The sequence below is a fragment of the Rattus norvegicus genome, chromosome 15 (assembly GCF_021556685.1).
Source record: "Rattus norvegicus strain SHRSP/BbbUtx chromosome 15, alternate assembly SHRSP_T2T, whole genome shotgun sequence".
NCBI classification, from domain to species: domain Eukaryota; kingdom Metazoa; phylum Chordata; class Mammalia; order Rodentia; family Muridae; genus Rattus; species Rattus norvegicus.
Genome location: NC_141548.1, coordinates 6,723,114 through 6,748,423, shown reverse-complemented (window position 1 = coordinate 6,748,423; position 25,310 = coordinate 6,723,114). Strand labels below are relative to the sequence as shown.

At 43.8% G+C, this 25,310-nt stretch overlaps 1 protein-coding gene, 1 long non-coding RNA gene and 1 pseudogene across 2 annotated transcripts; all 3 read left to right on the top strand.

Moving 5' to 3' along the window:
* Positions 1 to 194: 194 nt before the first annotated feature.
* Positions 195 to 12,727, top strand: LOC148000752 (disks large homolog 5-like). Its single transcript, XM_087587029.1, has 8 exons — positions 195 to 464; positions 2,513 to 2,738; positions 5,153 to 5,329; positions 5,455 to 5,682; positions 6,423 to 6,585; positions 7,730 to 7,861; positions 8,320 to 8,496; positions 12,138 to 12,727. The coding sequence occupies exons 4-8, from the start codon at positions 5,532 to 5,534 to the stop codon at positions 12,220 to 12,222; spliced, it is 708 nt and encodes a 235-aa protein (XP_087443155.1). The 5' UTR covers positions 195 to 464; positions 2,513 to 2,738; positions 5,153 to 5,329; positions 5,455 to 5,531; the 3' UTR covers positions 12,223 to 12,727.
* A 4,892-nt stretch (positions 12,728 to 17,619) lies between these two features.
* LOC148000750 (glutaredoxin-1 pseudogene) lies at positions 17,620 to 24,032 on the top strand (annotated as a pseudogene).
* Positions 18,407 to 23,798, top strand: LOC148000751 (uncharacterized). Its single transcript, XR_015638631.1, has 2 exons — positions 18,407 to 18,497; positions 22,366 to 23,798. It is a non-coding gene; the product is annotated as an uncharacterized LOC148000751 (long non-coding RNA).
* Positions 24,033 to 25,310: the final 1,278 nt, after the last annotated feature.

Genomic DNA, 25,310 nt, shown 5'->3' with positions numbered 1-25,310 from the left:
TAGGGCCATGCCGTTTCAGGAAACTGGAATTTCTGAAAAGCCCATTGAATATGGAAAGCAATATACCCCAGGATATGTCCTGCAGCTCAGAGTAAGATGTTGCAAAAAGAGGATAACTGACTGATCTCCCACTTTGTGCTTTCAAAAAGAACAAATACTTCAAAACCATAGTTTCTTCCGCCTCTCCATTACAGAATCTGATTTCAGCCCTGCACACTGTGCTCTCCTGGATCCATGGATGCTAAGCTGCAGGTTCTGGAGATGCCAACCCCTCAGATGAATTCAATGTCTGCTCAACTCAGTCCATTCATTCACAGTTCCTGGAGTCATTGCGTCCACCGACCCAGACGCCCATCGCCGATCGAGAGTATTCCACGCAGCGGATCGAGTTCCAGCAAGCAGAAGGATCTTCAGTCACAGAGCACATTGCGGAACTTCCCTGACATGCTGGACAGAACTAAGAGGTTAGTGAGAAACAAGTTTGTGAAAAGGATCCTATGTCGCCATCTTCTGGGAAAATACAGAATTACATCCTATTACCTTTGGAGTCTGAGGCTTCCTTCTAGCCTCGCATGTGCCTCTGTTCAAGTCACAGATGCAGATATTCACAGCCAACCATTGGACTAAGCCTGGGGACCACAATGAAAGAGTTAGGGAAAAGCCTGAAGGAGATGAAGGGGATTGGAACCCAATATGAAGAACAACAATATCAATTAACTGGAGCCTTCAGAGTTCCTCGGGACTAAACTACCAACTAAAGAGGATATATGGTCCGGGCTATGGCTCCTGATACATATAGTGTAGAGCATGTGTAGCAACAACTGGCTCATCTGACATCTCTGGGATGGGAGGCAACTGGCCCTGTAGAAACTTGATGTCCCAGAGAAGGGGGATGCTAGAGGGGTGAAGAGGAAGTGGGTGGGTAGATGGAGGAGTGGCCTCTTAGAAACAAAGAGGATTGGGAGGGTATGGGGGTTCAAAGTGGAGAGACCAATGATGGGGATGACATTTGAAATGTAAACAAATAAAATGACTAGTGTATAATAGATGGTGACAGATGTCTCCATATGGACTAGATATTCATTATCTGTAACAGGTTCATTGAAAGTCAAAATCCATAACTGTTGTGACTTACTTATTATTGAAATTTCACATAGATGAACCCAATCACCATTTTAACTTCTCTCCTTGCATTAGTTACCTTTATAAAACAATTTAAAAAGCAATTAGGGTTTCTACTCTCTTAGGCTTCGATACAGCGCCTCATTTTACTCTCCGTCTCTATGTTCCCTCCATTGCTGCCCTCTCCCTGTCTCTTCACATTTCACATTCCTATCCCTGACAGTGTCCCTCAGCCATCCATGACTGAACTTGTACTTCCCTAAATGAGGACAGTCTGGCCCACGTCCCTAGACCCTCACACTAAACTGATCATACAGTCACACAGATTGAAGAATCAACAGCTAACACCCACACCCACATTTCAGTGAATATGTATCCCATTTGTCTCTTTCAGTCTGGATTGCCTCATCCAGAATGACTTTTACTAGATCCATTCATTGTCCTGCATAGTGCATGCTTCCCTTTTTGCCTTTTGTAATTGTTAAGCAGCAATGCAGTCTGTAAATGCACCACGTTTTCTTTATGCATTCATCCGTTAAGGGACAACTTAAATATTTCCAAATTCTAAGCATTATAAATGAGCTTCACTGAACATGGTTGAGCAAGGGTCTGTATTCTAGGATAAATCAACATCTGGACATGAGACCTGGAGTTGTATCTTAAGGTACAACAATTTTCACCTTCCTGAAGAACCATCATACTGATCTCCGAAGTTGCTGTAGAAGTTTGCCTTTCCACCAGGAGAGTATGAATGTTCCCCTTGCTCCATAACCCAGTCAGCTTGAGTTGTCACATGTGTTATTAAACTTAGTCATACTGACAAGTGTGAAAAGTGATCTCAGAGTAATTTTGATTTGCATTTGCGTGATGTAGAAGGATGATGAATATTTCTTATGAATTTCTGTCATTTGAGTTTCTTTTATTATGAATGTTATGCTTAGATATGTAGCACTTTTTAATTATTTTTCTTCATATACAGTGTTTTAGTTTTTCCAATATATATTTATATTAGCCTGTTGGGCCCTACCTTGGAGTGTTTCCCTTCCCCCTTGCTGTGCCTTTCAGCCTACTATGGACAGAAGTTGTTTACACCCTTGGCAGCTTCTCTCGGTCCCTGATTTGGGGCCAGGACCTTCCATGGCACCCATTCCTCTTGCTGAGCCTTTCAGCTTCTTATTGTTAAGAAGTTGTTTACGCCCCTGTGTTGGGGCCGGGACTTGCCACGATGCAGATTTTTCCTGTTTTCCTATTTTCCTGGTTGGGGTTTTCACCTGCTTTATTGTTTTTCCACGGCTTTTGCCTCTGGTATATAAGGAGATCTCAGTAAAGCGTGGACAGCCTTCTTTTAACACGAATGACCCGAGTGTGTGTTTCTTCTTAACTCTTATAGGCCTATGCCCGGTTCTGAGTGTCCTGATGACACAGGCATCATCAAATGGAGGTCCCACCAAGATTGGAAAAGAGAGGACAACCTGACGAGATGGTCCCAGGAAGCCGGCCAGTGAAGGAGGGACGTATTGGGGAAAATGGGCCAGGAAAGGTCCCAGTAAGCAGGATACAGAAGCACCGTGGGCATTGAAAGCACGTGCAAAGAAAAATAAAGATTTGGGGTACTGGTGAGTAAACCTTGTAAAAAGGGACAAGGTAATAATGGTCAAATGTTTTTGTGTACGTGTTCTTTTAGAGTTATGCTAAAATCTAGAGAAGCAAAGTTAATTCTCATCGATGCTTTTAGTCTTTGGACCCTGATTAGAGACAGTTTACACCCTAGACAAGAGAGAAAATGGTTTGAGAAAAACATTCCTCCCAGACTCTCCACAGATGCTTTGGCAAAAGAAGGAAAGTGAGATTAAGCTTTTTAAGAGCTCTCCTAGGGACATCCTGCCTCCTTGCTGGCTTCTATTGGAGAAGTGCTCATTTCTGGTTCTGGGTCCTTTAGGTAGGATATCTGGGTCCCTTTGGTGGGACACCATCTAGCTCCTTCCCTCTATGTCTATTGTCTGTCCTTGTTGCACCAAGCTGTCCATGGATGTCAATGTATGTCTGGGTTGTGCTTCTTGTTGCTTGAATGTTTTGTGTTTCATGTTTAAAAGAAAAAATGTTGAAAACTTTAAATGCTGGTTGATTTCCCCCTTGATTTAGTTTTAAGTCCTTTCAAGAAAGGAACAAATAAATAAAACAGTTTCAATTGACCTTTGGAGCCCAGCATCCTAGATAACTGGTTATCTCTGGTGTTAACTGCCATGTGTGTCTCTGACTGAATCCTGCCTCAATGGAGGAATGTAGCTAGGAGCCTAGGTCTGTCCACTGGGGAAGCTCCCCAGGGGGCTGGCTCAATGTCTACACTAGCTGGCCTTAAAGGTGCCAGCAGCTTCAAAGCTTCTATGGTAATGGAGCTGTTAGCTGTTTCTCTTAGAGAAATCTTTGACTGTGATATTTGGAATCAACAGGTAACAAGGTGCTTCTTTTAAAATGACAGCTAAAGAAGTAAAAATGGTGTTTGATCTAAGTACTAAAGATATGTGTAGTCACTTCATTTTTTTCTGTTTGGTTTTAAATGTATAATAAGCTTTACATGTCTTGGCTATAGGTGACTGGCTTTTAAGTTATTGGGTATGGTTGAAAATTTGTAATATTTGTAATAGAATGTTGGCTTAAAAAAGGAGTCATTCGAGAAAACACGTGGCATGTGCCAACCCAGGGAAACAGGTCTAGATTGGGATAATATTTTAATATAACTCTTATCATGGAAACCGGACTTGTAAAAGAATTTAGGGCAATGTCTCTTTGGTGAGGTATTAGAGCCTGCAATATCGATCCTTCATATGCAAGGCTTGGCCGTCATACTTTATAGCATGAGGAATGGACTTGGTGTTTTGGAGAGACTGGATTTTGGAGGATAGTTTGGTGGAGGGTGAGTTTTGCTTTCCAAAGTTATGGCAGTGCTCTGATGTTACAAGGGAAACTTGAAGATTGTGGCTAATGATTGCCAGTGTTACATTGACTACAGTTTACAGTCTGATCACAGACAGACAGACCTCGGGATTCTAACTCACACATATCTGTGCTTAAGAAAAAATCAAACAGGTGTAGATTGTCACAAGGGTTGATGAGGCTATGGAACTTATAAGAGCATGACAGCCTGCTTCCTCCAACTGCTATTTCAAGAAATACATATAGAATTATTATAGATTTAAAAGATTGGTCTTTTTTTCTTTTCTTTTCTTTTTTTTTTTTTTTTTTTTTTTGGTGCTGGGGACCGACCCGGGGCCTTGCTCTACCACTGAGCTAAATTCCCAACCCCTAAGAGATTGTTTTTATACTGTTTCTTGCACTCTTGGGTTGTTGTGAAATATTTCATTTCTTGTGTTTCCTTGGGTTTTGTTTGACTTGACCATACATTTGTATGCCTTTTTGAAAGAAAAATGTACTAATTTTTATTTATTTTGGTGAATTGTTCTTTGGATGACTTTTGTCTGTGGTTCCTCTGAATGCAGTTCCAACGGTGGCCAGAGAGACACCAGATACTGAGTTATAAATGATGGTTAAGCACCCTGTAGGTCCTCAGAGTGAAGCCAGCAGGTTGCCCAGGTTGAACTCCAATTCTAGCTCCCAGTGCACCATGATGTGCTACAGCTTCTCTGCTTCCTCCTGCTCTTCCTTGGCCAGCAGCACCTCTGCATTCTGCCCCTCCATGGCTCTCGCTTGGGTCTCAGTTCCTCCCTCACTTTTGGGGATTTTAACTTTAAGAATGGACAGAAAGTTTACAATTTGATGTTTGCTCTATACCTGAGAAGCTTTTTTGCCAGGAAAAGGGAGTTTCCATTGCACAAAATGGGTTTTTTCAGGAAAAAACATGGGTGAATATATTGAAACCATGACCCCTCTCAAGGCACAATCCATGAAACAACAGGTCCAGCTTGCATACATTTAAAGGAGTAGGAAAAAATATTGGCCTCTAGGGAACAGTAAAAATTGTGGCAAATGGATTATATGTCACATGCACGGACCCTGGATTTATACATTTCAGGAAGAAGAATATCCCTCATCCACGGTCTTTAGATCTTTGGCTGTTAACCAAGATGTTCTATCCATTTCAAGGCCTGATACAACTCTCCCTCTCCTCAGCAACTGAGTTGTAATGAAGGAGTGAGAACTCTGAAGCTCTGGAAGGAGAGTGAGCGAATGGGTGTTCCCTGGCTCAAAAGTGAGTCTCTGGAAAAGCCACTGCAGAAACTGGTCAGTCTGGGTGGAGGTAGTTAGCAAGTAAGCTATGGCATTTCCCAGTGACATCACCGGTAGTGTCTTCCTTGGAAATTCTCTTGTATCCAGGAGACACTAGAATGTTCTGTGATGTCAGCAGTGTTGTGGTGACACCAACTGCCTGAGCGATTTCCCTTCATTTCCTAATGGGTTCCCGAGGAGGCATGTTCTCCAGGATCCTCAGTCTCTTTCGGAGGGACAATCATATCCATGCAGGCACCAGACCAAGGCAGAGGGAGGCTAGCCTTCTATCACGTTGGAGAAGAAGACGAATGGAAAGGTCCTTGAGGAGGTCAAGTGAGTACTGGGCAGGGCAAGGGGAGCTCCCTGGAGGAGGTTGGCTTGTGTTGGTCCTTCCAGGAGTAGGACGTATGATTTAGAGCCTCAGTCTTCCTAATGGCTGACCCAGACACAATAATTTCTGATCATTAGTTTGACAGAAAACCAAGAACTGTTATATGTCAAGGGGCTTTCCTTGGATCTCTTTAGTGTCCTGGGCAGTGTCAAAGAATACCAGGATGAGCCTTTATAAGAATAACAAAGTGTCTCTTCCAGGATCGGCTGTTGAAACACTTCATTCTCAGCAGTGTCCTGTAGATTACTTGGGTAATTGATGCCAAGAGGGATACTCTCCTGGTCATATATCAAGGTCTCAGTTACTTTGTCCTTGAACACACATGATTAGGGATTCAAGATGTTAAGCAGTTTGAACTCAAGGACTTACCTGCCTCACATCAGACATTAGCTGAGAACGTCCTCCAATTCTTCTTGTTTAGGCCAGCTTTAGAATTTCAGTGACAGAGGAATGGATTTAGGAGGTGTGGTCTATATCTATGATGGCATATGTCATCATATGGCTCTGATGGTGGGAACAGGGAACTAGCTGAGTTCAGCTTAAAGATAGCTTTCTTGCTCTGTCAGGGATTCACTGTATCTGTAGAACTGTTCATCCTCAGACTTCTGTTTAGAGTAAGCATAGTTTTTCTTGACACTGTGTCCACATATATGCCTGTTTACTGGTATTTATCTACCTACAGAGTCTGATCAGAAGGCATCGTCCCAACCCTCCACGACACCTGTTGAAGAGGAGAGAATGAAGCGTTTGGAGAACATCAAAATTGCTCTCCAGAAGATGCAGAAGGAGAGAGATGAACTCAGGAGTATCCTGGCCGATTACCCGGGAAAGAATTTAAATGACAGGTAGTCACAATGCAAGTTCTGTTAAATCCACATTTCCTCACATCACAGTAGGCTACAACTCCAGGGTGTCCTCATGGTCAAAATGACTTTCCTGATTGCATCAGAATGTGAAGTTCAGATGGGAATGGGATGGTGGCACAGGCTATTTTAATTCCTACAAACGTAAATCATAGCCTGTGTCCTGATTGAATCACAGTCTGGGAGTGAGGGTAGTAGTGTGTGAGCTCTCATTGTGTGGTTTAAGGAGACTGGACAGGTGTTGGCTTGTGGGAATTTCTAGGTGCTCTGATTATGACCAATCATTGTTGTAATTGACGTGGAGGTGCTTTGGGTTCAATAGTTCCTGTGAAGAGCTGGAGGGGCCTAATCCCACTTGGAGCCGCACAGTGTGTGACTGAACTGACAACAGGGGATCATTGGTTTTCTCTGATTTTATTCATTGTATTTGGAGATAATGCCACATCCTTATATTTAATTGGCATTCTAATTGTATTTGAGAGAGAGAGAGAGAGAGAGAGTGTGTGTGTTTTGTGTGAGTTTGTGTGTGTGTATGCATGTGTGAGTGTGTTTGTGTGTATCACTTAAGATCTGGGTATTCTATGTTCTGATTTGGCCTGAGAATTATCCTGTGTCAATTTCCATGGCATGATAATGATGAGGGTGAGAGCCTCACTGTGAGCAGTAGAACATTTCACATCTGCTCAGGTGGACGTACATGGGAATCTCCTGGTGCGTGTTATAAATTCTTTTCCCTGTAAATACTGTTCATGTTCCTTTGGGTTTTCATGTAGCAATAGATTCTATGATTGAGAATTGTTACCTAAGAACAGGAGAATAGTCTTCATGGGCTTAAGTTGGAGCCTGGATTGTGACACAGGGTCCTCGAATGTTCTTGGCAAGCTAGTCTATTCCTTCAAACCCCCTCAGGGAGCTCAAGCAAATCAGCTCCCTCCTTCTGTTTCCTGGCACTGCTGTCTCCGTGTTCACAATAATAAACTTAATAAATATCAAATGACCCAGTACCAAGAAGCAAGGGCGTGCCATGTCCTAGGCTGGGGTAGTTCAGGATTCAGTCTGAATTCATGTAATTCTTGAATCCTTCATTCATAATGTTATTTCATCCTTGGACCATGCCTTACCACAGGAACAACTTTGAGTCTGAAATGCTCACGATGCAGCACCAGGAAGTGATGACCGACATGAAGAAAATGAGCGAGCAGGTCAATAGAGCTTTGGTCAAATGTACACACCTCACACTGGAAAATGACTGGTACTGGTGAGTAACTTACAAGGTTGTGACCCCAGCACAGGGCACAGCATGTGTCAGCCCATTCTTATCTTTGAAGTAAAGTGAGGATCAGGCTTTTTAGTGTTTGAAGCAGACCAGGAAGCCTGTGTCTAAGGAAGGCTCTAGGACACACAGGACACAGAAAGATTGGCCTCCAAGCGACATTCTAATAAAATGGACAAATAAGCACACATGGGGATTAAGTCCTCTTCTGGGAAAAACTTGAATCAATGGTGTCAGGTTTTTGAGAAGTGCCCTGAGTCTTCTGGAATGTGGCTCTTTTCTCCATTTGACCTGTCTCTAGGTCATGCTCCATGGCTACTGTGGACTTGGACTATAATCTGGGACTCTCTTCAGATCAGGACCCTAGAAGGAGTAATGGACTTGGAGACGTGGGAGGAAGTTGGAGACTGGCTGGGAGTCACCATTTTTTCTTTGTGTCTCAGCCGCAGCTTCTGCCCCCTCCTAACTGAGTTGTTTGAGCTGAAGAACAGTGCCCAGAGAGCACGGCATGAGAACAGGGAGCTTCTATGGGAACAGATTGCACTGGAAGAGTCTATTAAGGAAACAACAAGGTTCTGTGGGGAAGCCAGTATGAAAATCCGTGTAACAAGCAGCCTCAGGTAGGATGAATGAAGCATCAAGGGCAGGTTTTCCTGATATCTAAGCATAAACCAAGTCAAACCAGTTTAACCTTTCTCCACCTTATCCAGACACTCTCCTAGGTCTCATCCAGTTGTTCATCTCTTTGAACATTTACAAAACTTTCTGTGATGTTAGCTTCATGCAAGAAACTGGAGGATTGACAACCAAATCCTCCTGCTCAACTAGAAAATGCATTTCCTTAAGGGGGATCTGTTGATCACACACTGCACACTTACATGCCATTATGCTAGAGGGATGCCATGAGGTAGCCGTCTTTGTAGTGCACAGAACTGATTAGAGTTCAGTTCAATTGCCAAAAGAATGGCTCTCATTGTCAATTATGATGGGGCTTGTGGACTTTCTCTCCTTTTCCCCGTACATTGAAAATGGTCCCTTCTGCCTGTCCAATACGTGGTTTCTAGTGACAGAGCTTGAGAAGCAGTTTGTCCGTCCTGTTTTATGTCAGTGTTTTAGTGTTCTTTCCTGTGGCTTATGTCCTGGAGCTGACTGGATGAACAGGGATGTAGGAAAGACTTCTCTCAGGGTGAGGGTTTGTGTGAGATATGTGAGGATTAGAGGGATATTTTTGTCCAGCTCTCTCAACCTAGTGTGCCCAAGAAGTGCATTCCCTACACAGGTTTACTCTATAAGGGATGGAGAGCAGTGTCTAAGCTCTCACTTGACACATTTCCTTTGCCTAATCTGTATTCAACAACTGTTCCTCCAGCATGATGGCCTCCCCATTCTTTTCTGCTTCTCACTTATGATTTCTGTTCTCTCTCTCTCTCTCTCTCTCTCTCTCTCTCTCTCTCTCTCTCCCTCTCTCCCTCTCTCCCTCTCTCCCTCTCTCCCTCTCTCCATCTCTCTCTGACTCTGTGTGTGGGGGGGGTGTTTTTTGTGTGTTTGTGGGTACATATATGTGTGATCATGTTTATGACTATGGTGCATATTGTACTTTGGAAGTTGTTTGTTTTAATTGTTTGTGATATGGGGGTCTTATATATATAAGTGTGTGTATATGTGTGCTTTTTCACATGTGTGTGTGAAGTCATCAAGTTTCTGAACACAGACACATATAAATATTTATATATATTGTATAAGTCTATATGTGCATATTTAGAAACATGTAAAAGTATACACACACACACACACACACACACACACACACACACACCACAAACACCCTGAGAGAGAAAGAAGAAGAGAAAACATAATCTTTCCAATTACATTTTAAACTGTTCTTAATGGGGTCTTGATCACTATTCAAACTATTTACACTGGGAAAACTATTCATAAACATTGATATTACTTGGAGAAAACTTGAATAGGGTACAGGGATGTGAGGAGAGGCTGCTGTGAGAAATCTATATACCTCAGTGTCGAAACTGATGACTCAGAGCTCTTCTGCCTTCTTTGCTCTCAGTGTATAGTAACACTGGAAGGTCATGTGGCTTGTTGTGTCTTCTCAGCATCCTGGTTATGTTAATCATTACCTGCCACCACTTTCTTTCCAGATTGGCCTAAACTTGGTTGAATATACCTTGGCTTTGGAGTTTGGCCTGGAATTTGTTAATTGAAAGATTAATTTGCTTAGAGTTGAATCTGCAAGCAGAAGATGTCCAGGAGTTATGCTGAGGTGGAATCACATCTTTGCCTCAGACAGAAACTTAGGCTCAAAATCGTCCAAAGCACTCACCCTGTGTTGTGTTGTGGCAATCTTAACCATTGTTATTCAAAATCATTTGATCTGAGTGAAAATCAGAAAAAATTTTCACTCATCTGTAAGGAGGGTTTAGAACAGTGATGACCCTCAGACATTCCTGGAGGTGTCAAATGGGTAGCCCTGTGAGAAGCTGTGTACAACTGTTGTGAAAGTTCAACCTTTTGACACAGCGATTCCAGAAGAAGAAGTAGGTGTGAGCAGAGAAACTGTGGCACATTAGTGTTGTAGTGGTTCACCTCAGAGCAGCCATGAAGCAAAATTACCCAGATGTCCATCAGTCAGAAAGTGAAAAGGTACAATGTTGTCCAGCCCTTCCATGGACTGCGGCTGAGTTTGATTATACCTGCCAGCATTTGGCTTTGAATTAGCCTTCTCTTACTCGAATTATATCTGATAGCATCCCAGTCCAAGTTTTACCTTGGATTGTGATTATGGAGATTTCCTAGCTGTTTGTGCTGGTAGTTTGTTTCCCCTGTCAGGTACTGTATGGTAAAGGGACCTCATATTGAAAAATGCAGCTCACTTTGCATGCACTGGGAAACAGTGAGCAGAGGACTGAAGAGGCTCACCTGCCCCCACCCAGTGCTCTGTTTCCTGAAATCAGCCTCCTGTGCACGGCCTTGTGACCTTGCTAAGCAGGCTTGGCTAACAGCCTAGATGTCACATTTCTAATTTCTGATTTTCAGGGGAATACACTTTATTGGCTGAGCTGTCTTTAGGCTATGCTCACTGTGTACTTACTCCACTCCAGGTTTTTTTTTCTTATGCCACAATAGTAGACTGGGTGATCCCTTCTATTACCATTAACTGGGAAACTAACCACATTCTGCAAAATACTCTGCTTGTATATGTGAACAAATATATTTGGGTGAGTTCAAAAGTGTGTATGTCTGGGTGTCTGTCTGTCTGTGTCTGTATACATGTATGTCTCCATGGACAATATAATCTTCTAATGACCAGGATGAGGAGAGAATGGAGGAAAGTCTGCAGGACCCCCTGAATCAGCAAAAACTGGTCACTGAGCAAAGGACTTGTCTGAGAAGATGCAGCATCATTTCGGTGTCACTGAGAGGATTTGAAAGCACAGGATGAGAGGACCCAAGTAGATTCCCTGTACTTATAAACTGTCTTATTGAGTGTGTGACTTTCTCCATAGTTCTCAGCACCTGTCACGTAGGAGCAGCTCAGAATATTTTTCTTGTCCATTTTAAAAGAAATTCCGTCCATGAAGTGTATGTGATCCATAGAGATTCTGGCTATTGTGTACTGATCCCTCCAGTCTGTGCTCTCTTGTATTATCTGAGCCCAGTGCCTTTAGGTCTCCCCACAAATAGTTTTACGATACACATAAACAAAGGAGTGGTATAGTTTATTTTCTGCATGAGTATCTCCTTTGGACTTCAATGCCTACCCTCGGCAAGATTTCCATGCAGCATATTCTTGCCAAGTATAATATCACTTCAGTGTGCATGTACTTCTTGAGATATTGTTTCTCTGGGTCTTTGCAGATATTGAGGTTGTCATGTGGACCCCAGGCATATTCCTGCACTGGAGGAATAATAATAGTCTTCATTTCAGTGATGGCCAGGCTTCCAAGGCCTTCCTATTTTTTCTAGTTTGTTCATATCTCTCCTCATCTGACATTGAGACATTGCTACATGATATTAAAATATAATGTATATGTATGATTGGAATTATCTGCTGTTCACTGTTTAATTTTTAGCAGTTTTAAAAGCTGGGAAAATATGCAGGCCTGTGGGATCTCTTACCCTTCTCTCTTGGGCATGAGTGAATGACCTCAGATGAAAGATCATCCTGGATTATCCTGCTGAATTGTGCTGCTGTGTATGGGATAAGTGACATGGCAGGTTCTCACCAGGCCTTTTCCACCCCTAGGTCTGAACACTGCAGCAGAAGCTTTCCCAGGGCACAGAGCAGGATTACAGCTCTCAGAGACAGAACTGTCCACCAGGAGCACTGAGGGTGCAAAGATTGACACCACCTCCCACATCTCAGTCCTTGTAACCATACCAATCTTGGGCTAAATTTGAAAGACCTTGAGATGTGGCCTGGAACACGCCTCACGTTTAACCTTTTGACGACTTGTCCATCAACAACCAACCACTCCGAGTGAGGCAGGTCTACATTCATCTTGGAGATTTTTACCATCTTACCTGCCGTTCTGCTGTGTTTGCAAGGCCAGCAACAGGCTGGAGTTATATGTTGAAGAATCAGCAGGAATTGAATGCTGACTAATTTACTTGTTATATTTGTTTTTAGTTTGAAGTTTGGTTTTATGCATTTGGTTTTATTTGTTTACGTTTGAAGTTTTGTTATTTATTTGTTAACTTTAGTTTTTTAATTAATATGCTATATTCTTAAGGCTATATACATTGAACTCATTGACTCCCAACTTTAAAATGTTCTTGAATAAATTAATTTTTGCTAATAAATAACAATGTGACCTTTAACCCTCACTCACAAGACCGTCCTGAGTCATGTGTGGTTCTTCCTCCTGTAACAGCACAAGTGTAAGGCAACAGTGGTGTTCTGCAAGTCTCATGCAGCTTAGGCTTCACCATCAGTTCACAGCCAGCCAGAACTGCACAGGAAACTGTGCTCTTGATGTAGACAGTGTATCGTGCTCTGTGGATCCCACATACATGACGAAAATTATCCTTGCTTTATCCTTGTGCTCACAAATTTAGCTTCCTTTATAATGACAAACAAAGGAGAAACACAAGTATTTCTCTAATACATTAGAGGAAATAAAAACATTCAGTATAGGAATATAAAAAACGATCAGGACACACAGAGCTGTATGCCTCTGCATTCCTTATAATAAAGCATCGGTTATAACTGCACATTTATTGAATTCCAGCAATTTTGGAGGAACGATATTTTTAAATTTTTTATTAGATATATTTCTTTACTTACATTTCAAACTTTATTCCCCACCTTGTTTCCTTCCTTAAGCCCCCATTCCCTTCCCTCTCCCTTCCCCATATGTGTATCCCCTATACATCCCCCTTATTGTTCACCACTATTCCCCTGCACTGCCCCTGGAACATTTTCTTTATTGTTTTGTTGGTTTGTTTGTTGTTATTCTTTTTCTCCCATTTTTATTAAATTGGGCATTTCTTATTTACATTTCAAATGTTATTCCTTTTCCTGGTTTCCTGTCCATCAGCCCCCTAACCCCTCCCCTTCCCGTTCTAAATGGGTGTCCCCTCCCTGTCCAACCCCCATTACTGCCCTCTCCAACATTCCCTACGCTGGGGGTTCAACCTTGGTAATACCAAGGGCTTCCCCTTCCACTGTTGCCCCAACAATGCTATTTACTGCTACCTACGCAGGGTCAGTCCATGTGTAGTCTTTGGGCAGTGGTTTGGTCCCTGGAAGCTCTGGTTGGTTCTTATGGGCTTGCAAACCCCTTCAGCTCCTTCAGTCCTTTCCCTAATTCCTCCAATGGGTGTCCCGTTCTCAGTTCAGTGGTTCGCTTCAGGCATTTGACTCTGTATTTGACATGTTCTGGCTGTGTCTTTCAGGAGAGATCTATATCCGGTTCATGTCAGCATGCACTTCTTAGCTTCATCCATCTTATCTAGTTTTGGTGGATATATATCCATATCTAATTCTATATCTATATCTATATCTATATCTATATATCTATACCTATATATCTATATCTATATATCTATACCTATATATCTATATCTATCTATCTATCATCTATCTATCTATCTATCCATCTATCTATCTATATGGACCACATGTGGGGCAGGCTCTGAATGGCCGTTCCTTCATTCTCTGCCCTAAAATTTTCCTCCCTATCCCCTCCTGTGAATATTTTTGTTCCCCCGTTAAAGAAGGAGTGAAGCATCCACATTTTCGTCATCCTTCTTGAGTTTCATGTGGTTTGTGCCTTAGATCTTGTGTATTTCGAGTATAACTAAGAGGCGAGGATGCAAAAGAATCAAATGAATAGCTTGAGGCCAGAGGTTAGTGGTGAACACCAGAGGGAAAGATCATTCTTCCAGAAAGAATTGGCAGGTTTCTGGTAACTCAGCTTTACCAGACTACTTGTCTTGGGTCCACAGAACTCTCTGAGTTGCCAACACCAAGGTATGTTACGCCTACATACACTGGACAGTGTAGAAGGAGATGTCAAAGCCAGATGTCACATTTACACCTATGTAAATAAAAAACAGAGATCATTTACCCAGAGAGGATTGCATACAGGTAGCCAACGCTATGATAAATTATGGGAACCTGAATTAACTGACACATGGCCTCCTAGAGTCAGATAAAAGTACCTGCTTGTTTTTATTGATACCCTTTCTGGGTGAGTAGAAGCTCACTACATCGGACTGAAACTGATCATAGAGCAACTAGAAAGCTCTGCTAGGAACTTTCCTCCTAATTTTGCCACTGACTAGGAATGCTGTCCTATAATAGCCCAGCTCTCACGGCCAAAGCCTATGAATAACAGTCAAAGATGTATGAGTAGTTTGGAGTCTTTGTTGTGCAGAATTCTGGGCAGGTGGAAATAATGAACAAGACATTAAAGGAGACACTAAGAAAACTCTCATTAGAGTCCAAGAAAGGTGGAAAGGCTCTTTTCTTATTTTGGGCCTGCTGTACTCCATACAAGGAGGGATTGAACCCTATAATATTATGTTTAGAATACACGCCCCATTGCTTCTAAGTCTTAGAGATCAGCACTTGGCAGAATTCTTCAACTATTTTATTCTTGAAATCCTGTCTGTCCAGTTCTCCATAAAGTCTATTACTTTGACTATCAGAGAGACCCAGTGAACCTCTAAATCTATCTACAATATCCCCTAATTTGGACCTGGTGGTAGTGGGCAAGGAAAGGACAATGAAAGCAATTTGCAATGAACTTACGTGGTGATGTTTGACACTCTTACAGTTATGAGGTTAGGTGGAATTTTAACATGGATTCCTCACAACTAGGTCAAGAACGTAGAAGCCACAGATGACAAGGCCAAATAGACTCCCTCCAGAACTTCTGGACCTATTAAAGTTGAGCTTTCACCTGACCTCAAGCCCTTCCACTCCCTGCCCAACCTCCTGGATCTTACATTTGGCATGAATACAGGGTCATGGTCCAAACTCTAACACCGTCAGGCCTGGCCCTGGGAACTCAGGAAGGTGGACACTAGAGAAGTGACGTCTAATGGAACTGCAGAGGACCAATCTCCGTCCACGTTGTCCTTTGCTCACTGATATCTGGTTATTTTTTTGAGAAAGGATTTGGAAGTTTATCATCTGAAGTAGGTGCACAACATTTACAGTTTTATATTCACTGTATAACTGGGTTCACTATGTTACCAAGATCATTGCAAGAGAGGGATGCAAAACAGAGACTTTGTGAGTACACATCCATGAATATATATAAAGAAAGCCCCCTTGGAAGGAATGCACAATAAGAAAATGAAATCCAATATCCAATAAATTAAAGGTCTGGAGGGAAATACTGACTTTTGGGAAACAGGAAAACCTAGGAAATTGGAATGTATGTCACAGGAATGGATCTGGGAATAAAATTATCATGCAGAAGAATCTTCCACCCCATGTCCCGTGATCTTTCTCCCCATGCCAAGCCCCTGACGCAATCTGCCCTTTCAGAGCAGGTAACTACTAATGGAGCAAAGAGAAATCTCTAGCTTTAGAGGGAGGAGATATGGAAAGGGTTCCATTGTGTCACTGGAGAGCCTCCTGGAGATGGCACCTCAGAATCTGGTCACCATAAGGAAAGCTGGTTAGCAGGAGGCCCTGGCAGTTCCCAGTGACGTCATCCAAATGCTCTCCTGCAACCTGGCCTTCTAGACAGAGTAGCGTAAACTGCAATAAAAGGATACACTTGAAAGTAAAACTTGTAGGAAATGCCCTGGCTTATCTACATTGTCACTGTGAACTGTGACATTGCTCTCTTGGCTTCTGTGGCCAGACATGAGGGCTCTGAAGCTATGCTGCATCCTGTGAACTGTGAATGAGCTTGTGTCACACGAAGCATGTGAATGGAGTGAGAAGACAGTAGGAGGACATTGTGACACTGCCCTCCCAATGGAGACATGGAAGTGTTGACAATCACAGTGGGTGAGTCTCAAGCTGCACTTTGAGACCCAGCCAGGCTACGTTTCACCTGTCAGCTCACTTCCTGCACATCCACCACAGGCCAAGGGCAGGCTCCGATGAAGCTCTGTTGAAGACAGGCGCTGTCCATTGTGAGCTGCGTCTCAGGGTATGCGGAAGACCATTCAGCCTCCTGTGATGTGGGAGATCAGAGTAGTAAGAGGCAGGCAAAGGGGACAGTTCTGTGTTAGTTCTTCTTGGCTACCATAACTACATCTTCCAGGCTAAGGATTTGCTCATGGGAGTCTGCTGTGTCACATGTGTAAAGGCCAAGCTGTCTGAAGTCTCAATAACACAACTGGCTCCAGGCTGCTTTCTCAGTCACTGGGATTTACACGCAGTCCTTCGTACCTTGTCTTCTAGAACCACACATTCTTTTCTGCCTTCATATGGACAAGGCATATTTTCTCACTCTCTCTTACTAGAGACCAGTAGGAACACATATATTGGACAGCCATGCTTATTGTCTAAACTGCTGGCATCCATGTACAGCATTAGTGGGTACAGCATCATATCTCAGCATCTCTTACTGTAAGGGTTGGAGCAGAACTCCCACATCTCATCCTCCGTGACGATGTAGATTAGACCCATCAGATTAAATAAAGAATTGAAAAACTCTCCTGGGGGTGAGGTGGTAAGGAAATCATGTTGCCGTCCCATAAATGCACTGCTATGAGCAAGCTTCAGAAGCCTGGGGGGATGCAGCCTGCAGCAGAGACCACAGGTCTGTGGTGGAGAATGATTCAGTTCAAAACTGGGAAGGGAGAAGGATGGTTGATATTGTTCCAGTAGATCTCACTGCCTCTAAAAAGAGTTTCTTCCAGATCAGTGAATGGTTCTTGTAAAGCAGCTCCTGGACTGGACTACTGAGACCAACCATGAGCCCTCCAGACTGGTGCTTTCCAACCAACAGACAAAAGTATCCACTCTACGAATGATACACAGATATCTACACAGAATACCAGGATGGATACAGAGTTTCTTCAGTTCCATGAATGAGGGATTCAGCAGGTGAGATGGCAGCAGATAAAGGTGATTGTTGCCAACTCCCCACACCTGAGCTCCTTCCTAGGACCTACATGATTGAAGGAAAGAACAAACCTCTCACAACTTGTCCTCAGATTTTTATGTAGTTGGGTTTTTCCAGATCTTGGTCCACAGAAGCAAAGACATCAGGTTTTCCAATTCCATTTGACACGGGACCAGCACCTTCAACCGAATGTTCCTTCCTGGAAAGCTGCAGCCTGTCGGCGTGGCTCAGTGGTTTGTGAACTGCAAGTGTCCGTCTGGGAAGGTGGTCGTGTTAATCCAGCCCACCTGCCCCTATTGCAGAAAGACCCAAGAAATCCTCAGTCAACTGCCTTTCAAACCTGGTCTTCTGGAGTCTGTGAACATCACAGCCACTAACAACACCAATGAGATTCAAGATTAATTACAACAGCTCACTGGATGGAGAATAGTTCCTCAGGTCTTCATAGGTAAAGAAATACTGAAAGACCCCCTCCCAGAAAGGGAATTGTACAAGCCCAAGGCCCTGAACTATAGAAGTAAAAAGTAAGTTTTTAGATATGTGGGACAAGCTGACCCATCATTTAGACGAAACAGACCATAAAAGAAAACAAAATGCAGAAACCAGACTAAATTATGGGCACTGCTTCATGGGCCACCTGGCAGAAAAAAGAAAAAGTCCCTGACTCCCCGGAAGCCCTGACCACCATGTACTTTTTGCTAACTCACTGTTATGATTATAGCCAAAATAGGTAACATACACGTATGCCTCATTTACTCCACCAATCACATCCCTGTAACCATGCATCTGCTTCTGTAAGCCTGCTTCTGCTCCCCAAAATACTATAAAAAGCCCACCCTGGCTCTGCTAGGCGCGCCAGTCTTCCGAATTGACTGGGACGCCCACAGATACCTGTGTATCCTGATCAATAAAAATCCTCTTGCAGATTGCAGCCTGTGGACTCGGTCTGGTCATTGGGCTTGAGGATCTCCCTCCTGAGGGAAGATTCTCTCTGAGAGTCTTACATATGGGGGCTCGTCCGGGATCGGAGATCCTCTGCCTAGAGACCACCCACCACCCACCGGGAGGTAAGCTGGCCAGTGTTTGTCTTGTCCTGTCTTGTCTTGCTTTGTGACTTGTTCTGTAAATGCTTAGTTACTTGGCTTGGGTCTAGACCGTTTGTATTTGGGCGGGCCAGAGAAGGAGCTGACGAGCTCGAACTTCTCCCCCGCAGCCCTGGAAGACGTTCCAAGGGTGTTTAGAGCCCGGTTTTTCGGGGCTCAGCCTGTATCGGAAGGATTCGTGGTTTTGGGTTGGAGGAGAGAGGAGAGAGCCGGATCCACTGAAGGATTCAGACCCTCGTCGCCTCTGTCTGAATTTTTGGTTTCAGTTTGACACCGAAGCCGCGTGGTGCGTCTGTCTGTCTGACTGTTGGAATTGTTTGTCTTCTTTGTGTCCTAATTTTCTTTGAACACCTGTGGAAATTGGTTATAGGATGCTTTGTCTTGGTCTTGTTTGTCTGGGTTGTTTTCTGTGGTATTGTCGAGTGTCTTTTTGACTTTTGTTTCGTTTTTGAACTTTGGATAGACGACTGTGTTTAAAATCTTGGAATGACACTGTGTTTGAAATCATGAAACTGTTTGCTTTGTTTGTCAAGGAGTTTTACTTGGTCCTCTTGGTGCTTAACTTGGAAATAATTTGCTTGAGAAAAATTGTTTTATCTTTCTCTCTTAGCCTCCTCCCCAAGGAAAGATGCCCCTCCCTTTGCTCCCCTTGTCCAGTCTAGCTGCTGTTAACAGTTGTGTATGAAGAACTCCAGGTTAGTGAGTGACCCTGTCTGAAGCAGGTATTAACAAGAGCCTGAAAGCTTTACCTTAGATCCTGAAGAAAAATTCTCCCTGTTGCTTAAACATTCACAGCTTCTAAGGAAGGGACAGCACAGAGTAGGACAATATAGGGGCTGAGGGTGACAAGCATGCAGGCCTGCTAGCAAGCTGCAGGCTGCGCGTGGGCAGTGGCGCAGCTCAGGCCAAGTCAGCGTAAGAGGAGTTTCAAGGTGATGAGGCCGGCCGGGGTTGATGCTTTGACAACAAGAAGATAGCGTAGAGTTAGTGGTTGTTTTATGAGACTTTTGGCCCTGAAAAAAAATAATAATTCCAGTTGCTGCCTTCAGTGACCAGACCTTCAACACTTGCTCACAGAAGGAGAGTGTTCATTAAGAGAAGTTCTTTAAGGGAGCCTGCCATATCTGCTGGCCCTATTCCAAGAGAGGAGTTGATCTCCAACATTAAGTAACCTTCCCTGTTAGTCATCATTGACATGGAGAGTGCCTTTGATCCTATCCCCACAGCAGCCAGTTCCTACCCCTGTGGTCAAAATGCCCCAGGTTTGGGGGCAGAGAAGCCCCTAAAATAGTTTCGAAAAGAATCTGCAACAAACTGTGAAGAACTTTGTTTTGCCAGTCAAAATTTAGAATTCAGGCTTTGGTTGTGGCCAAGGTCAGGATTAATGTTTTCTTTTCCATGGGCCTTTAGCCCACTGAGACAGTTTGGTAAAGGGCTGCTACTGAGGTCCTGAAAGTCCCAGGTGAACTGGTTACAATTCTTTTGTCAGCCACTTGGTATCTAGCACCCAGGTCCTAACCATCTCTCCATCCTTTTGTTATTAGTTCTTAAGTCCAGAGAGATGGTCGGTAACAGATCAGCTCCCTCTGCTTGCCGTTCTGTTTCACAGACACAAAGCTTGTGCTTATTTTTACAACAGCCTTTTTGTCCCAAAAAGTCCTCCTGGTTTAGCTGTGTGACTAAATGCTATTTGTCCTCTTCAGTGGACCTCTATTCTCAAGATTCTCTTGTTTTCTCACCATCCCATTTGAGATGCTTGTTAGTAACTGTTACAGGTCTTCTTTACCACTGAGGAAAGACAGAATCCTACTGGAGGCCAGAAAGAATGTTCCAGACATAGATGGAAGACCCTCACTCTTGACTGTTGACTTGAATACCCCTGAAGGTAGGGAGTGCTCCAGGTCTGCCACCAGGCTCCAAGGGTGGGTCTCTGAGGGGCTGGAAAATGCCCCACCAATCTGGCTAAGATAAGAAAAAGATATAAAGAGAGAAAGTTACAAAAATTTAAAGGGTTAAGCTAAGTTGCTGAGAGTTAGTGTAAGTTGCAGAGAAAGTAAAGTTGAAGTGTAGTTACATAAGTGGACAGCATCTAATAGCTGTAGAGGAAGATGCAGAAGATATGAGAGAGAGACTGAGGAAGAGAAAGAGGAAAGAAGGTAAAAAGAGCAGGAAGCTAAGGAAGAAAAGAGACAAAAGGAAAAAGAAGCTAGAGAGCTAAAGAGGGATAAAAGACAGGAGAGGAATATATACTGGCCACAGTAGTTAGGGAACCTAGGAAGACAGTACCTGGCAACAGAAGAGAATTCCTAGCTAAAGATCAGTGTGCCTATCGCAAGGAAAAAGGACACTGGGTCAGGGACTGCCCCAGGAAGAACAAGAAGGGCCTCTCCAGCAACCCGGAAGGCAAGCCTCTTGGTCCTAGAGTGCTGGCTATGCGCTAAGATAGAAGGGAAGCCCGCCCAGCTGTTTTGTGAATATGGGGGCCCAACACTCTGTGCTCCTACGCCCAAATGGGCTAGTGTCCAGCAAAAGACCTTGAGTACAGGGGACTACCGGCAACAAATGATACTCATGGACTACCCGAAGAACAGTGGACCTTGGCGTGGGCCGGGTATCCCACTTGTTCCTTGTGATTCCAGACTGCCCCTACGAGTCTAAACCCTGCAACCCTGCTCCCGGACCCCGACCTAGACACCCCCCTTCATGACTGTCAGCAGGAGCTCACTAAAGAGTGGCATAAAGATCGGACTGATCAGCCAGCAGAGGAGGTAGATGCCATCTGGTTCATAGATGGGAGCAGCTTCTTACAGAAGGAAAAAGATGGGCTGGGGCAGCAGTGGTAGATGGAAACAGAGTCATATGGGCTCAGGCCCTACCAGAAGGCACTTCTACTCAGAGAGTAGAGCTCGCTCCCCTCACCAAAGCCCTTGAACTGAGAAAGAGACTTAACATCTCTGTGGACAGCAGCAGAGGGGCCTGCTGACATCTGAGGGCAAGAAAAAAAGAGATTCTGGCTCTGTTAAGGGCCCTACATGACCCAGCCAGGCCGAGGAAGAGACTCTGGTACACCTCAACGAGAAAGAAGATCCTGCTACAAAAATAGGCAGAGGCCATGATAAAACAAATGCATCAATAGACTCACTTAGGGGTAAGCAAACTCATCCAGACGTTTTCAAAAACTAAATATTATGTCACAGGTCTCAAGTATCTCGTGGAACAGATAGTGCACTGATGTATACCATGCCAAAAGGTAACTGTTTTCAGGAAAGTTGACTGTGGTAGGAGGCTCCGTGGGGAACGGCCTGGATACTACTGAGAAGTGGACTTCACAGAGATAAAACCAGGAAAATATGGTTATAAATGTCTCCTAGTGTTTATAGATATCTTTTCAGGAATAGATAGAAGCTTTCCCCACCAAACAAGAGACAGCCTCTACAATCATCAAGAAGATACTGGAAGAAATCTTCCCCCGGTTTGGAATGCCCAAGGTAATCTGGTCAGACAACAGCCCTACTTTCGTTGCCAAGGTAAGCCAGGGTGTGGCCAAGTATTTAGAGGTCAATTGAAAATTACGTTGTATTTACAGACCTCAAAGTTCAGGACAAGTAGAGTAAATAAATAAAATTCTAAAAGAGACCCTGACCAAATTGACCATGGAGACTGGCACAGACTGGGTGACACTCCTTCCCTCTTGTTCTCTTCAGAGCAAGAAATACCCCTTCCAGATTCAGCCTTACCCCTTTGAGATCTTATATGGGGCCTCAGCTCCCCTGACTGTATTAGATGATGTTACTGAACCAACATGTCATAGTAATAATGATTTATATGCCAGGCTAAAAGACCTACAGGTGATACAGAAAGAAATCTGCTCACAGCTGACAGCAGCCTATGCCCCGGAGACCCCTGAGACATGTCATCAGCTCCAGGTTAGAGACTACAGCTACACTGAGCCCAGACACTCGAGCCTCGCTGGAAAGGACCGTACCTGGTGCTGCTGACCACCCTGACAGCCGTCAATTCTCAGCCCTCACCAGCAGCGTACTAGCTGTTGGGGCTGAGAGCTGGGACCTAGAGGGACACTCAGATCTTCAAAAAGCTCCCTAGACTTAAGTGACTGGGAGGTTGCTAACAAGAATTTCATGTTTGCCTGTTTGCCCTGGGTTCCCTCGGAATAGGTGTAAGGATAGGCTTGATTTTTATTACAAATGATGTAACATTACATATGTTAGTACTCCTAACACTTCTTGGGACTGTGCCTCAGGGATCACAACCTATATAAGTTTAGAAGTTCTAAAAGACCTTGGTGTATAGGTTCAGATAGTGTCCAGATTAGAATCCTGATGCTAAAGACTTAATAAGACACAAAAGAGAGTTGAGAATTATTTAAGGCTATCCAGGTGCTACAAGGGCAGCACAAGGACATCTGCTGTTGCCTTACAATGCAAGGCTTATAGAGAATTCAGAACTGCCATTGACTCAGATATAAAAAGAGTAAAAAAGACTTTTTAGCTGACCTCCAAGAATACCTAACCTCCCTCTCAGAGGTAGTCCTTCAAAATAGGAAAAGATTAGACCTGATATTCCTTAAAGAAAGAGTCTGTGTGCTACACTAAAAGAAGAATGTTGTTTCTATGCAGATCAGACAGGAATAATAAGAGATACAGACTTTCAGTCATTCAAACTTTTGTGCTGAGAAAACAGTATCAGATGGTGAAAAAAAAAAAAAAAACAGAGGTACCTAAAACAAGTTGAGTGGAAGATTCCACTCAAGGACAAAAAAAGAAAATGGGGGAATGAAAGACCCCCTCCCAGAAAGGGAATTGTACAAGCCCAAGGCCCTCAACTATAGAAGTAAAAAGTAAGTTTTTAGATATGTGGGACAAGCTGACCCATCATTTAGATGAAACAGACCATAAAAGAAAACAAAATGCAGAAACCAGACTAAATTATGGGCACTGCTCCATGGGCCACCTGGCAGAAAAAAGAAAAAGTCCCTGACCCCCCGGAAGCCCTGACCACCATGTACTTTTTGCTAACTCACTGTTATGATTATAGCCAAAATAGGTAACATACACGTATGCCTCATTTACTCCACCAATCACATCCCTGTAACCATGCATCTGCTTCTGTAAGCCTGCTTCTGCTCCCCAAAATACTATAAAAAGCCCACCCTGGCTCTGCTAGGCGCGCCAGTCTTCCGAATTGACTGGGACGCCCACAGATACCTGTGTATCCTGATCAATAAAAATCCTCTTGCAGATTGCAGCCTGTGGACTCGGTCTGGTCATTGGGCTTGAGGATCTCCCTCCTGAGGGAAGATTCTCTCTGAGAGTCTTACAATACTGCATATGCAGACGCAGCGATCTGATCTCCATGCAACAGAATGGGGAGCTGATGACCCGGCTGAAGCAGATTTGAGCTCTGCAGTTAGGAAAGGGGTGCAGGCAGAGCCCATGCCGAGAGCCATCATCCAGCCATTCCGATGGCCCGTGCCCCTGAGAGATGATGTGCATCACAGAGGATGTCACTACTTTTTGGTGATGGGGATTTTCAACAAATTGGCTTTTATTTCTTCTTTTCCTCAGTGCTAAAACTTGTTGCTGTTTGCCTCTAACCATGGGGATGAGAAGCTTAACAGACCACACTGGCTTGATTTTCCACTCTTCATGTGCTGACACATCTCTGCCTCTAAGCCCATGTTTCCCATCCAGTTGATCTAAATCCCCATTGAATCTGTTTCTGGTTTCCCGCCATGCTGGTCAGCTGAAGTCATTTTGCAGAAGTCCACTTCCTGAATGGTTATTAAATCAATGGATATTGTGAATTTGTTCATGAGCCACACTCAGGCCTTTCCCTCCCTCCTGCATGCACCGTCCCACTTCTCCATTCACAGCTCTCAGCCAGTGTTCTTAACCTTGCCCTCCCACAACCCACAGAAGTTCACACTTGTATGAGCACGCTGTTTGAAAAATCAGATGAAGAGCTTTAGCATACTTGGTCCTCACTGTAGCCATAATAACATAGACGACAGAGCTGATGGTGTCGGCGCCAGCACCGACACGGTACCGAGAATCGGGCGAAAGCCTGCAGGATGAAAGAAGCACACACACACAGGTTATTCGTGTCAAGCCAGAAGAGGAAGAGAGCCTCTTGGTTTCTTTATTGACCAAACTATATATCCAAAGAACACCACTTAGCAGGTATCTGTCAAGCACAGTGGGGAACCCTGGCTGAGACTTCGGTAACAAAGGACCGACTATGTGGCCTGAATAAATTAGGGAAATAACCAGGAAGGCCAGCCTAATTCTGACTCAGGTGAGAAGTACCGGGCCAGACTGTTCCCAGTTGGGGACAAAAGGCTTCCACATGTAAGGGCAGGGCTCAGCAGGGGTCAAACCTTGCTGGAGACCCAGAAGGGTCTGGCTCAGGCTGACAACATTCTGTGAATGTAAACTTCTTGTGCCACACAGTGACAAAGCAACCAGGCCCAAATCCAATATGGCTCCCACAGATGGTGCATTCATCTCTATTCGTAAAGGAGATTAAGAAAATCCCAAGAAGTTTTATGTTGATCCTAGTCAGAGTACCAGCAAAGTCAAATATGAAATGCAAAATTGCAGAGCTCTCCTACCAAGAATATCTGTATGAAAACTTGTTTGCAAAACACTGTCCTAAATAATTTCCTCCATTCACACTTTGACATTTTGTTTTGATGTCTTGCTATGACATTTAAGTATCATAGAACTGTAGGTCTCTTCTCTGGTCTCCAGTGAGAAG

Coding starts and splice junctions, on each gene's coding strand:
- LOC148000752 (XM_087587029.1), top strand. CDS start 5,532: ATGGGTTCCCGAGGAGGCATGTTCTCCAGGATCCTCAGTCTCTTTCGG. Junction 7,862..8,319: donor CTGGAAAATGACTGGTACTG/GTGAGTAACTTA, acceptor TTTGTGTCTCAG/CCGCAGCTTCTGCCCCCTCC. Junction 8,497..12,137: donor CGTGTAACAAGCAGCCTCAG/GTAGGATGAATG, acceptor TTCCACCCCTAG/GTCTGAACACTGCAGCAGAA.